Here is a 12,926-nt window from a genome sequence, read left to right on the forward strand (position 1 = left end):
CAGAGCTGCTGATGCAGTGGGCAGGCTGTCGTGATGAGGCGATGGGGGCCTTGGATCTAACATTATGGGAACTAGAGTGTTGTTGTTAACCCCTTCACTGCCATTTACACTGCTCTGCAGTCTTCACAGCCAATCCATGGTCGTCCATGGATGGTATACTTACCGCTCACTGATACGGCGTACCGGTCTGCTAAGTTGGTAGAGCTTACAAGGCCAGGATAGTGGGTTCAATTCCCGGGACCACCCATACGTAAAAGTTGCTTTGGATAAAAGTGTCAGCTAAATGGCATATATTATTATTATCATTATTGTTATTAATGCGAACCTGGAAATTAGCAATGGAAATGATTGACCCACTTCTAGTTAAAGTTATTGTCATGCATGAGAATGAGTCATGCTAGATGATATTTTCAAAAGTGCTTTCCTGCTTGATTTTGACCCAACTGTATGCTGCATAGGTCTTGTCTTGAACAGTGTCTCTCTCCCACACTCTGTTTTTTGAGTCTGTAACTTATACAAATTCATGCACAATTTATGTAGTGTTGGCTCAACAAACATAGATGATTGGGGATATGAGAGATGAAAAGCTTTTCAGTGACAGGAGAAAGAGATATCCATGGCAAGACAGTCAGTACATGGAAATTCTGTAATTCTGTGAACCAGTGAGAACAAAATGCTAGGCTAATTGGAAGAGAGATCCCTTTCACTGAATACATACACAGCACACATGCTGACAGATTCTAACTGGGATAAGACAAGTGTTCTACCTCTCAGTGTTGTATTTGTGGATAGGTAGGTTGAATTCAGTTCTAGTACCTACCTAAAGTAAGCTTTATTTAACCACTTTGTCAGCAAATGTACCTTTGGCACAGACAAACCTGTCTAAAGATGACTGAAAGGAAGGATAAATCTGTTCTGTAAGGCAGTGGGAAGAGGTATAGGCAAAGCGGTTGTGTTTTTTTCCCCAGGACCATGGATTAGTCTCCCCATCCTAAGAGGCTACAGTAGAACTGTCACTCTCCCTGTCAGGGCTACACCTACTGTGTTTGAAGCTCCCAGCAGGAGTGTGTCGGTCAGGGCGATAGGGAGACACTCTCTGTGTGAGTGTGTGTGCGGGCGCGTGTGTGTGTGTTTGCGCATGTGTGTGTATGTGCGTGCGTGTGTGAGTGTATTGAGTATATTCACATGAAAACTCTGAATCAGCTTTTCTGGCATGCATAAACCTATTGTATTCACCCCGTATTCCCTCTCTTTCTCTGCCGCTCTCTAATCTGATCCCTTCCTTCCTGGCCCTGGCTCACTCCATCCTTCTCCATGGGTACCACTCAGCTCTGTGCTTAAGCCCTGGCCTAGTTCAGTTCTCCTGCTGACTTATGTTTAGGGCTGCCAGAGAGTTTCTGTGATCCAGTCAAGGACCTGGTGGACTGGTGACACTGAGGAACTAGGGCTCTGAGCCAGCCCGCTGGCCAAACACTGCAAAGGCTTTTCCCACTTGAAATAGATTTTTTTAATTATTCTTCAAAGAGATTAAATGAGAGGTCCCTGTGGTGTCAGGTTTATTCAGTTGATGCAAATATTGCTCATGTGAAAACGTTCAATTAGCATTCCGATTATACATTTCCTTTACTGTTTGCCTTTTTCTTCCTCAATACCTAGGATATGTAATGAACTGTAATTGACAATGACAATTTAAAAAATATATGTATATTTAACCTTTATGAATCATCATTCAATTAAATATCAAACACTTTTTGTATCTTATTAACATTCTAAAGGAGGTCCAAATGTAAATTGTGCTGAATATGACATTCTTTTGTCTTTCATTTAATGCACACTAAATTAGAGGGTGCAACATTTAAAAAAATGTGTGTTACTATAATGTTTCATGACTCATGAGGTGTCTTCCTGTCACTTACTGTAGATGACAGGCGGACATCCTTGGAGACATGCTTCAGGCACTTAGCAGAGTTTGAATGAATGGAAACAGGAGGAGCACTTTTAATTGAAAAGGGACTGACGAGGTGCTGGCTTGTGCTGCTGATGCTATCTGCTGCACCTGTCATGTTCCATTGTCAGGGTGTTCTCACCCTCCCCAGGCACCGGGATCATGCTACTTTTCATTAGCCTCTGCTAGTCCTAACCAGCCTGATAATCAGGACTGCTGCATGCCCCGTGACTCAGCCACGAGGTGGAAATGAAGGCTGCTAGCCGTATCTAATCATCATTAGACCCTTAGAGGACAAGGACACTAAATGACTTTGGCTAGTGCAATTTTTCTCTGCCGCAACGTTTCTTGTTCCATAACTCTTTGTTCAAAAGATTCTATTATACCGTATATCCTCTTCTGTCTATTCTTTGTACCACTCCGCCCCATCACTCCCTCTCTCATGTCTGCCAATCTAATCTCTTTCTGGGATGCTTTCCATTTGTTCCTTTCTATTCACTTTTTTGTTATTTATCCTTTTTCATATATCTTTCACCTCTGCACTCCTCCATCCTCTCTCTCATCCCTCGTTCCTCTGTCGTTCCTCTCTCATCCCTCTGCAGGAGTACCATGCCCAGCTGGAGGAGATGCGTGTGGCCATCAGGCAACTGGAGGAGGACCTGTCTGCGGCCCGTCGTCGTAGCGACCTGTATGAGTCGGAGCTGAAGGAGTCCCGTCAGACCAGTGAAGAGCTGAAGAGGAAAGCAGCAGACTGTCAACAGAGGATGCAGAAGGTGCTTTAACAATTCACTCTGATATTGATCTCTTGACTCTGACCCACATGCAGAGAACTTGAAAGGCATTTGTTGGTTTTGAAAGCAGGAGGTTTAACTGATGTTCTGGTTATTTTCACACAGGCCAAGGAGCAAGGGAAAACTGATACAGAGGAGCTTCTGTCAAAGCTGGAGAAGGTACAACTTCGGTCCTATTGGCTCATGTTGATCTCCTGTTGACACCCTGGATGGTCATTACATTTTACATTTACATTTACGTCATTTAGCAGACACTCTTATCCAGAGCGACTTACAAATTGGTGCAATCACCTTATGATATCCAGTGGAACAACCACTTTACAATAGTACATCTATATATTTTGGGGGGGAGGGTGGGGGGGTTAGAAGGATTACTTTATCCTATCCTAGGTATTCCTTATAGAGGTGGGGTTTCAGGTGTCTCCGGAAGGTGGTGATTGACTCATACAGTATATTTTCCTTAAAGTAATGTTCGGTGGTTAGGAGACAAATTATCCCATCATGAATGAAACCATGAAGATGGTTTGGGGCTGAACTCATATGGACTGTGAAATATTTAGCTTGAAATGTTGTTTTTCGTTCTATTTCTCTGTTTCAGACCAATGCTGAACAGCAAGTGAAAATTGAGGATCTCCAAGATAAGCTTGCCAAGGTAGAATATTTTTGTTGAAAACTTCATGGATTATTCATATTCAGCATATGCTTTAAGGGAAGAAAAGATGCTTGTCACACACAGACATGTGAAAGTCCTCTCTCTCTTGCTGATGATGTGTGTCAACTCCTCCATTGTCCTGTAAAGCAGATGTTAAATTGTGGCCTGAGAATAAATCAACTGTATCTAAAATCACAATTTGTCAGTTTCTGCTTAATTGCCAGCTATCCAAATATTTTTCAGACAATATTGGTTTCTCTATGTAATATGTTTTATAGCGATGACTACATTAAATGAAGACATTTTCAAAATAACTCTAAAGCCATTTCCTAATGGAATTCTCCAGGCTGTATGGGCACATATTTCAGAGGCACAATCAATCACATTTTCACCCAGTATTCTAGGCTATTCATGCATGCAACTACCAATAAAGCCTGCAGAGCTTAAAATATGACAGTTTAAAGTTATGTAAATGTCAGATAGGTGACAGAAAGTGTTTGTTGTTCCCCGGCCCATAACACAGGCAGTGAAGGCAAGCAGTGAGACCACAGATCTCCTCCATAGTATCAGGGTGGCTAAGGAGCGCATGGAGCATGAGCTGGAGAGGCTTCAGACCAAGGAGGACTCCAGTGACAGCCTCCAGAGACGCCTAAGAGAGAAGGAGGTATGCAGTACTGACTATGGCTGTGGCAGTCATGATATTTTGTTAGCCGGTGATTGTCTAGCAAATAACTGCCAAATTGACCGTTAATTAGCATACACACATTTAGCATCTCCTGGCTTCCACACATAGCCTACAAGCCACTGATGTGGACCTATGGATCATCTACATTTTAATATGTCTAATAAATCCATGTAATACAGCCTACACCTTCACAATATATCCATTTCTTTTAGACAGGTCTAAAGAAACATGATATGAATAAAATGCAGTCTATTTCAGAAGAACAGAATAGAATACTCTGCGTGGTCCTTGTTAGGTCCTGATCTGGCTATGCCATATGGCTGTGTGCTACGCTAGTTCATTTAGCAGACAAGATTTGCTTAGAATTCCGTGGCATTATTTTATATTACTTTATAGTATGAATAATACAATAGAACAACGCTGAATGAAATAGAAGGGATATTTTCTCCACAGCTATTCTGTGTTGAGCGGTTAACAAAAAAACAAGTAATCCTATATGCATTTTTTATAGTTATATATGTAATTTTAGTTGTGATACAAATGTCGGGCTATATGTTTTGATTTTTAATACATTCTAAGGCAGCCTGATGTCACTCTAATGATGAATTTGAAAAAGTCGCATGAAAGGCATGAGCTCTGCTTTCTTTTTTTGCGCAGACACCATTCATCAGTCTTTCATTCACAATTTGACAAGCACTTGATAATGCCTCGAATTTCCCGGCTGCATTCCCTTTGTGTGGCCATAATCCCCCTAAAAAACAATGCCTTTTCTGCCAGTGGTCGTTGTGCCCTTGGGCTGAATATAATAATTATAATTCCCTTCTCCCGGCTGCGTGCGGAGGCACCTCTCACTCACATGGCTTTCAGTCACGTGAGCTACAAGTGAAAACAGACACATCTGGGACTCAACTGCGCGCGTCCTTGTGCAATTCTGAGGTGCATGTTGAAGATATTGGACGAACTGCCCACATTTACTTTTTGTCAGTCAACAAGATGAGCAGGCCTAACGAACAGCAAAAGCACAAGCCTATGTCAATCTACTATCCCCCATAGTACAAAAGTCGACCTATTCTGTGGGAAAATAAATATTCCAAACAGTCTGGGACAGTTGTGGGATGCGATAGATCCCAAATTAATACAACAACTAGCATCAAAAAACCTTGTTTATGTAATGTGGCTGACAACAGAAGAGCACGTTTAGCTTAAAATGTTGATAACTATTAGACTGTAACATTATAAGCACAGCAATGCGCACATGGCAGTAGGCTATAAGCGCGAATGTTCCATTAGCAGGAAAATACCATTCTCAAAAGTGACCACAAATGTGATTATGCATGTAATGCTTTTATTATAAAGGTGCATTTTTATGGTGAAAACTTGAAACTCACCTGCTGCCAGTTAGGCTCTACACCCATTGTAAAGCAGATTAATGTGCTTCATTTTAAGAAGTTATTTGGCCACTTCAATTGTGATATAAACATTATCAAAACATATAGGCATATGGCTAGGCTACATGAGGTGTGCAACTGTGATTTGAAAAAGTTGCAAAAAAAGTATGGGCTGTTTGCCTTAAGCTGGGCATCATTCACAAGTGATAGGCTAGAATTGTCACCCATCACACTATTCTTGATGTAATGTGTTGTTACATATACTAAATCATATATGTGTGAATTGTGTTTTGATTTAGAATGGACCGTTATCATGCACCTGTCTAGATACATGGGCAGAAAAGAATGTCATCTATGCACTTAAATAACGAATGGAGCACACTTTTCCTATGGTTCATTTTCATGCCAGCTAAGTAGGCTATACTCCTGTTTTAAAGAGAAGCAATGTGCTTAATGTTAGGAAAGTTGATTAATAAATATAGTAGGCCTAGCCTATAGAAAGTTCATTGTAGCCTCCTCTCTTTTATAGAGACCATCACTCTTGTTTTCTAATGCAATTGTGTAGCCTACAGAAATGTTACGCAACAATAGCTCATGGGCTCTCATGAAGTGTTTGATTAGATTATCGATAACATTTGCATTGATGTCAGAGTGATTAGAGGGACAATAGAGTGCTGAGTACCAGGCAGTTAGCGGTGTGTGTGTGTGTGTGTGTGTGTTTGTGTGTAGGATGGCAGGAGGACCCTGGAGAACCAGGTGAAGAGGCTGGAGATAGTTGAGCGCAGGGAGAGTAAGCTGAAGGAGGACATGCAGAGCAAGGCCCAGCAGATCCAGCAGATGACGGATCAAATCATGGTAAGGGGAGGGGAAAGAGGGGCCCTCAGCCCCCCTCTGGCCCTCACAACTTTGCCCTTCTTTGGAGGATTACCTTCCATCAGAGTGATTATCACACAAGCCCTCCAGGACATATGTGTGTTCACTGCTCATACACACACTCGCTTAGATACACACACATACTCACACTCCCTCACCTTATTATTCAGTCTGCGCCAAATCCTAACTGGAGATCTACGTTCGTAAGTGTAATTTTCAAGCATCTCCCATTGACATCAGTGATGATCTCACATTAGGATTCAGCCCTGACTCCCTGGGGGTCATTCATAGTGTAGTTTCTCTCTGTCTCAGACCCAAAAGTGACCAATTATGAACACAGATCATTTTTTATTTTGACTAAGATTGTTTTTTGTACATTTTATCCTTGCTCTACTGTATAATATCAGGGTGTTATATCCTAACTTGAAAAGGCTGAATAAACAATGTACTCTAACGTGTTTGTTTGCATAGGACCTGGAGGAGAGTCTGCGTGAGAGCCAGTCCACAGCCCAACGCGTGGAGACCCACCTGGAGCAGAAGGAGAAGCTTTATGAAGAGAAGATCAAGGTAGAGCTTCAGAGCCTCAACGTCTCTCTCCTGTTTAGCACACCCATTCAGGAGAGTATCATATTAAGGACTACTGGTGTATTCACACTGTTAGGGGACGTTGTCGGCTTTAACTAGGGCCCAGAGTTTTTCCTGGGCAGGTCCCTTGGTCATGAAAACTCTGACTGGGCCTTGATCCTGAGCTGTAGCCTGATATTGTGTTGTATCTCTCTCTTATATTAACCAGGTTCTGGAGAACCAGATGAAGGCAGGCATGGCAGATAAGGAGATGCTGGAATCCAGTCAGAGCAAGTATGAGGAGGAGGTCCAGGAGAAGTGCAGCATCATCAGTGAGCAGAAGGCGGTAAGAGCTGGCCAGCCTAGTTAGGATGTGGCCAGGCCTATTTTCACATTACACTGAATTGGTTTATTTTTCACATTAATCACACTGACTTGGTTTATTTCAAACTTGCAAGAACCTGTTGCAAGGCAACTGTCATATATTGTACATGTACTGTATTGTTTTGACAGTAGTAGTGAGCATTTTATAAATGAGGTAACATTCTGAATGTACTGCAAATTGTCAGACATGTTGAGGCTGCATGTAAATGTGTGTTGAAACTTGACTCTTCTGTCCATCCCAGACCATAAATGCCATGGACTCAAAGATGGCCAGCCTGGAGCAGAGGATTGCTGAGCTATCTGAGGCCAACAAACTGGCAGCCAACAGCAGCATCTACACCCAGAAGAACATGTGAGTGTTGTGGACTAGTTAGTTAGTTAGTTAGTTAGTTAGTTAGTTAGTTAGTTAGTTAGTTAGTTAGTTAGTTAGTTAGTTAGTTAGTTAGTTAGTTAGTTAGTTAGTTAGTTAGTTGGTTAATTAGTTAGGAGGATTCGCCACACAGTGATACTGACTGTGCTGCGTGTTTGTTTATCTGTCTGGGCCTGACAGGAAATCCCAGGAGGAGATGATCTCGGAGCTGAGGCAGCAGAAGTTCTACCTGGAGTCCCAGGCTGGGAAGCTAGAGGCCCAGAACGCCAAGCTGGAAGAGCACCTGGAGAAGATGAGTCAGCAGGAGCAGAGCAACAAGAGCCGAGTGCTGGAGCTGGAGAACAGGCTGAGAGAGGTGAGGAGAGAAGGAGGAGGAGAGGGGGAGGTGAGGAGGGCAGAGAAGGAAGTAGAGGACAGAACGGTTAGGGTCACAGGAAGGAGGAGAGGGGAGTGCAGGTAAGAAGAGGAGGAGGAAAAGAGGGAAGGAGCCAGGAGAGCTGTCGGGGGGTTGGCAGATAGAGGGGTCATGTAGGGTGAAATATCGGTAGTTGTTTTGCCAGATCAGCATCTCTCTGATTCTCTCATCCCTCTGGGTGACTCAACTCTCTGACTCTCTCCTTCCTCTAGATGACTCTACTCTCTGACTCTATAATTCCTCTGGGTGACTCAACTCTATGACTCTATAATTCCTCTGGGTAACTCATCTCTCTGACTCTTTCCTTCCTCTGGGTGACTCAACTTTTTGACTATCTCATCCCTCTGGGTGACTCAACTCTCTGACTCTCTCATCCCTCTGGGTGACTCAACTCTCTGACTCGCTCATCCCTCTGGGTGACTCAACTCTCTGACTCTCTCATCCCTCTGGGTGACTCATCTCTCTGACTCTCTCATTCCTCTGGGTGACTCATCTCTCTGACTCTCTCCTTCCTCTCCCTGACCCCTTTCTGTCTCTCCCTTCTCTCTGTGTGTCCGTCATGTTGTTAGATGGGCCTGGAGCACGAGGAGCAGAAGCTGGAGATCAAGCGTCAGGTGACGGAGCTGACCCTGTCGTTGCAGGAGAGGGTTTCTCAGATCAGCGGGCTACAAGCGGCACGCCAATCCCTGGAGAGTCAGCTGCAGCAGGCCAAGTCAGAGCTCGAGGACACCACCGCTGAGGCTGAGGAGGAAATCTGTGTTCTTAGAGTGAGTGCAAGAGGGACAGACATACTGTAACAGTCTATTGTTATTACTCATGTTACTGCTATGCTATGATGAAGTACTGTAGTACAGCCACCAAACCTGTCCCTCTCTCTATCTGTCTGGTAGGCCCACCGAGACGAGATCCAGCGCAAGTATGATGCCCTCAGAGACAGCTGTGCGGTATGCCACCTCTCTCTCGCTCTCTCTCTCTGTTTTCAATTAATCTTGTATTAAGGTTGATGTTATGAAAAATGTATACCCATATCTTTTTCATATCTCTTTCTCGGTGAACATGTGAAGACTAACCCTGAGAAGAAGAGGTTATTGTGTTGTGGTAGGGGTTTTAAAAACATTTAAAGTCACATTGTTTGAATCACTGCTGGGACTCATTGTGGGTAATACATAATGGTCTCTCTTTATCCGCTTGCCCTACTTTTGAGATCCTCCCACTCGCAAACTGTTGGGAAAGAGCATTTTCCCTAGATTCAGCTGGCCGGTATTCAGGCAATCACTCCCAAGTTCAGAAACAAATTGTGCCTAGCTTCTTGCCTGGGTCCCCATGTTTATTTTTGTGTATGGCACCATTTTTTCTATTTAGATTATTAATAACAGTACTTCTGGCAGCCGTCCACCATTCAAAAAGAACAGAAATGAAACATGGGTAAGGTTGCATTGACATGGGGTAGTAGTGTATCAACAACATATAATGTAATGTAACAAGACTGGAGGTAAAGGTCTGGGTCATTTGGCTGTTGTTGGTAATTAGCTAGGTTTTGTTTACTCATTTGTAGAGGGTAGTGAATTCTAACCAAACCCACTGTAATTAAAATTACTGTAATGAATCAAACATTCTGAGGTTAGCACCAGTGTTTATCTACCCTGGGTGCTGCTAGTGGACTGTACTGTACTGTGTTTCTGTGTATATGAAGGAGACTACAGCACCACAAACTTGTCTTGCTCTAGGGTGTGGTGGTGTGGTGGTTTGTGTGGAGTATGTGGCGTGTCTACACAGTAGGATGGGGCGAGAACATTGCTGATAGACAGATCCCAGCGCATCAGTCCCACTGTTGACCTCCCATTTCCTCTTCTGTCAGCCCCCAGCATTAGAGGGAATGGTTGGGATGACTGGCTCAGTAGAAACAGGAGAGAGAGATGATTTACATACAGAAAAGCTTTGTTCCCTTCTCTCCACTGCCATGTAGTCCTGCATGGTACCCAGCAGCCAGGCTCCCCAGAGAGAGGAACAACATCTAACTCTCTAACTGAGCTTCAGCAGCCTCTAACCCTCATTTGCATACAGTCTGTACTATTATCCTGGCTGATTAAGAGGACCGAATGGGGCTGATGAATTGATTATTCAGCTCCCTGCTCAGCCTTGACAAAGACATGAAGGCTGTCTGAGATTAAAAAAAGTTTGCTTGGATATTTATCTGTAATTGCAAAATGGGTGCCTTAGTATGCTGAAATGTAGCATTCACTGAAGGAAACTCACATTGATTGTCTCAAGTGTATGGCAATCCAGCAAGCGCTGGTGAGGACTTTTCACTCTTGTCTGTCAACGGAGTCATATGCCCCACTCCCATTGATTGATAATTTCATTTCACTACATACAGATGGAGGATCTTAATTTCAGCCAGTTTGCTATAGCAGGAAAATAATCCTGCAGCAACAGGAAATGTGGATTATAATTAATGGACATTTTTGTATAGGTTGATGCATTTTTCATAAGGGAAAATCAAGTCTGAAATTTAAAAGTGGAAATTACAAACTTCAGAAGCCTTTTTAAACCTCAAATACGCTACAAGTTTGACATTTTACTGCATTACAGAAAAGTTCTCCTGCAACAGGGTGATTGCAGACTCAAGTCTTCTTGTGTATGACGCTATAAGCTTGACGCTATGACCCTATAACCTGTATTTGGGGAGTTTCTCCCATTCTTCTCTGCAGATCCTCTCAAGCTCTGTCAGGTTCGAGGGGGAGCGTCGCTGCACAGATATTTTCAGGTCTCTTCAGAGATGTACGATCGGGTTCAAGTCCGGGCTCTGGCTGGGCCACTCAAAGACTTGTCCCAAAGCCACTCTTGCGTTGTCTTGGCTGTGTGCTTAGCTTCGTTGTCCTGTTGGAAGGTGAACCTTCGCCCCCAGTCTGAGGTCCTGAGACCTCTTGAGCAGGTTTTCATCAAGGATCTCTCTGTCCTCCGTTCATCTGACTAGTCTCCCAGTACCTACTGCTGAAAAACATCCCCTGTAGAAAACTATCTTCAAAGTAATGACTCGGGACGTCGGTTTTGAGATGAAAGCTTATTTTCAGTAATAATACTTGTTCACGTTACATTTTACTACTTTAGATTCCACAAAACAATAAAAGAAAGTTGCTAGGGAAAGCCAGGATAATCACTTGTCACTTGTACTTAACTGGCACGTTCTCGTTTATTTTACTTCCTGTCGCAAGGCATTCTGGTACTTGCAGTCAATAGCGTAATCCAATACTAACCAATACAACAGAATACAATTACTCTTGTACATATGTAAATAACTGTAAAGAAATATACACTACCGTTCAAAAGTTTGGGGTCACTTAGAAATGTCCTTTTTTGTCCGTCACTGTTGACGTTGTGACTGGTGTTTTGCGGGTACTATTTAACAAAGCTGCCAGTTGAGGACTTGTGAGGCGCCTGGCATTCAGGCCAAAGAGTTCAAGCTTGGTTTAATCAGACCAGAGAAATTTGTTTCTCATGGTCTGAGAGTCCTTTAGGTACCTTTTGGCAAACTCCAAGCGGGCTTTCATATGTCTTTTACTGAGGAGTGGCTTCCGTCTGGCCACTCTATGATAAAGGCCTGATTGGTTGAGTGCTGCAGAGATGGTTGTCCTTCTGGAAGGTTCTCCCATCTCTACAGAGGAACTCTGGGGCTCTGTTAGAATGACCATTAGGTTCTTGGTCACCCCCCTGACCAAGGCCCTTCTTCCCCGATTGCTCAGTTTGGCCGGGCAGCCAGCTCTAGGAAGTGTCTTGGTGGTTCCAAACTATGGGACTCCCAGTCACGGCCGTAATGACACAGCCTGGGATTGAACCCCAGGCTGTAGTGACTCCGCAACACTGCAATGCAGTGCCTTAGAATGCTGCAACACTTGGGAGGCCAACATTTCTTCCATGTAAGAATGATGGAGGCCACTGTGTTCTTGGACATTCAACGCTGCAGACATTTTTTGGTAACCTTCCCTAGATCTGTGCCTCGTCACAATTTTGTCTCGGAGCTCTACGGACAATTCCTTCGACCTCATGGCTTGGTTTCTGCTCTGACATGCACTGTCAACTGTGGGACCTTATATAGACAGGTGTGTGCCTTTCCAAATCATGTCCGATCAATTGAATTTACCACAGGTGGACTCCAAGTTGTAGAAACATCTCAAGGATGATCAATGGAAACAGGATGCACCTGAGCTCAATTTCGAGACTCATAGCAAAGGGTCTGAAAATGTTTGAAAAAGGGAAGGGGTCTGAATACTTTCCGAATACACTGTACATCAATACATCTTGCAGTAGTATACATTCAGATGATATACTATTGTGTAGAAGCTGGTAATGAGCCTAGTATAATGTCTCCCACCCTCCTTCCCTCAGGTGATCACAGACCTGGAGGAGCAGCTGACCCAGCTGACCCAGGAGAACTCTGAGCTGAACCGTCAGAACTTCTACCTGTCCAAGCAGCTGGACGAGGCCACGGACGAGACAGAGGACCAACTGCATCTGGGTCAGGATGTGGACCGCCTCCGCCATGAGGTGGCTGACCGCGAGATGCACCTCAACAACCAAAAACAGGTGTGACTAGGGTTGCAAAATTCTGCAAACTTTCAATATACTTCTTGGTTTTCCCGAAATCTCGGTTCGGAGGGTCCCGGAATCAGGAGGGAATAAGCAGGAGATCTGGTATCCTCCAACCAGGATTTCTGGAAAACCAGGGAATTTATTGAAAGTTCACAGAATTTTGCAATCCTAGGTGTGACACATACACTCACACTCACTCATGACCATAGGTACATAGTACCGTATAGAACAAACACACTCTAACATGTTAACAGAATGTGGATAATAGA

The 12,926-nt window shown here is 43.6% G+C and overlaps 1 protein-coding gene across 2 annotated transcripts in view; it reads left to right on the forward strand.

Moving 5' to 3' along the window:
• The window catches only part of LOC106585475 (citron rho-interacting kinase), a 64,169-nt gene that overhangs the window by 17,936 nt on the left and 33,307 nt on the right, over positions 1-12,926 (forward strand). For both annotated transcript variants that reach the window (XM_045707012.1, XM_014171718.2), the window contains exons 5-16: positions 2,548-2,718; positions 2,842-2,895; positions 3,335-3,388; positions 3,912-4,052; positions 6,191-6,316; positions 6,806-6,901; positions 7,128-7,244; positions 7,525-7,634; positions 7,833-8,007; positions 8,637-8,834; positions 8,958-9,011; positions 12,454-12,651. In XM_045707012.1, coding sequence (XP_045562968.1) covers positions 2,548-2,718; positions 2,842-2,895; positions 3,335-3,388; positions 3,912-4,052; positions 6,191-6,316; positions 6,806-6,901; positions 7,128-7,244; positions 7,525-7,634; positions 7,833-8,007; positions 8,637-8,834; positions 8,958-9,011; positions 12,454-12,651 — 1,494 coding nt within the window. The remainder of the gene's footprint in view (positions 1-2,547; positions 2,719-2,841; positions 2,896-3,334; positions 3,389-3,911; positions 4,053-6,190; positions 6,317-6,805; positions 6,902-7,127; positions 7,245-7,524; positions 7,635-7,832; positions 8,008-8,636; positions 8,835-8,957; positions 9,012-12,453; positions 12,652-12,926) is intronic.

This window comes from Salmo salar, chromosome ssa24 (assembly GCF_905237065.1).
Source record: "Salmo salar chromosome ssa24, Ssal_v3.1, whole genome shotgun sequence".
NCBI classification, from domain to species: domain Eukaryota; kingdom Metazoa; phylum Chordata; class Actinopteri; order Salmoniformes; family Salmonidae; genus Salmo; species Salmo salar.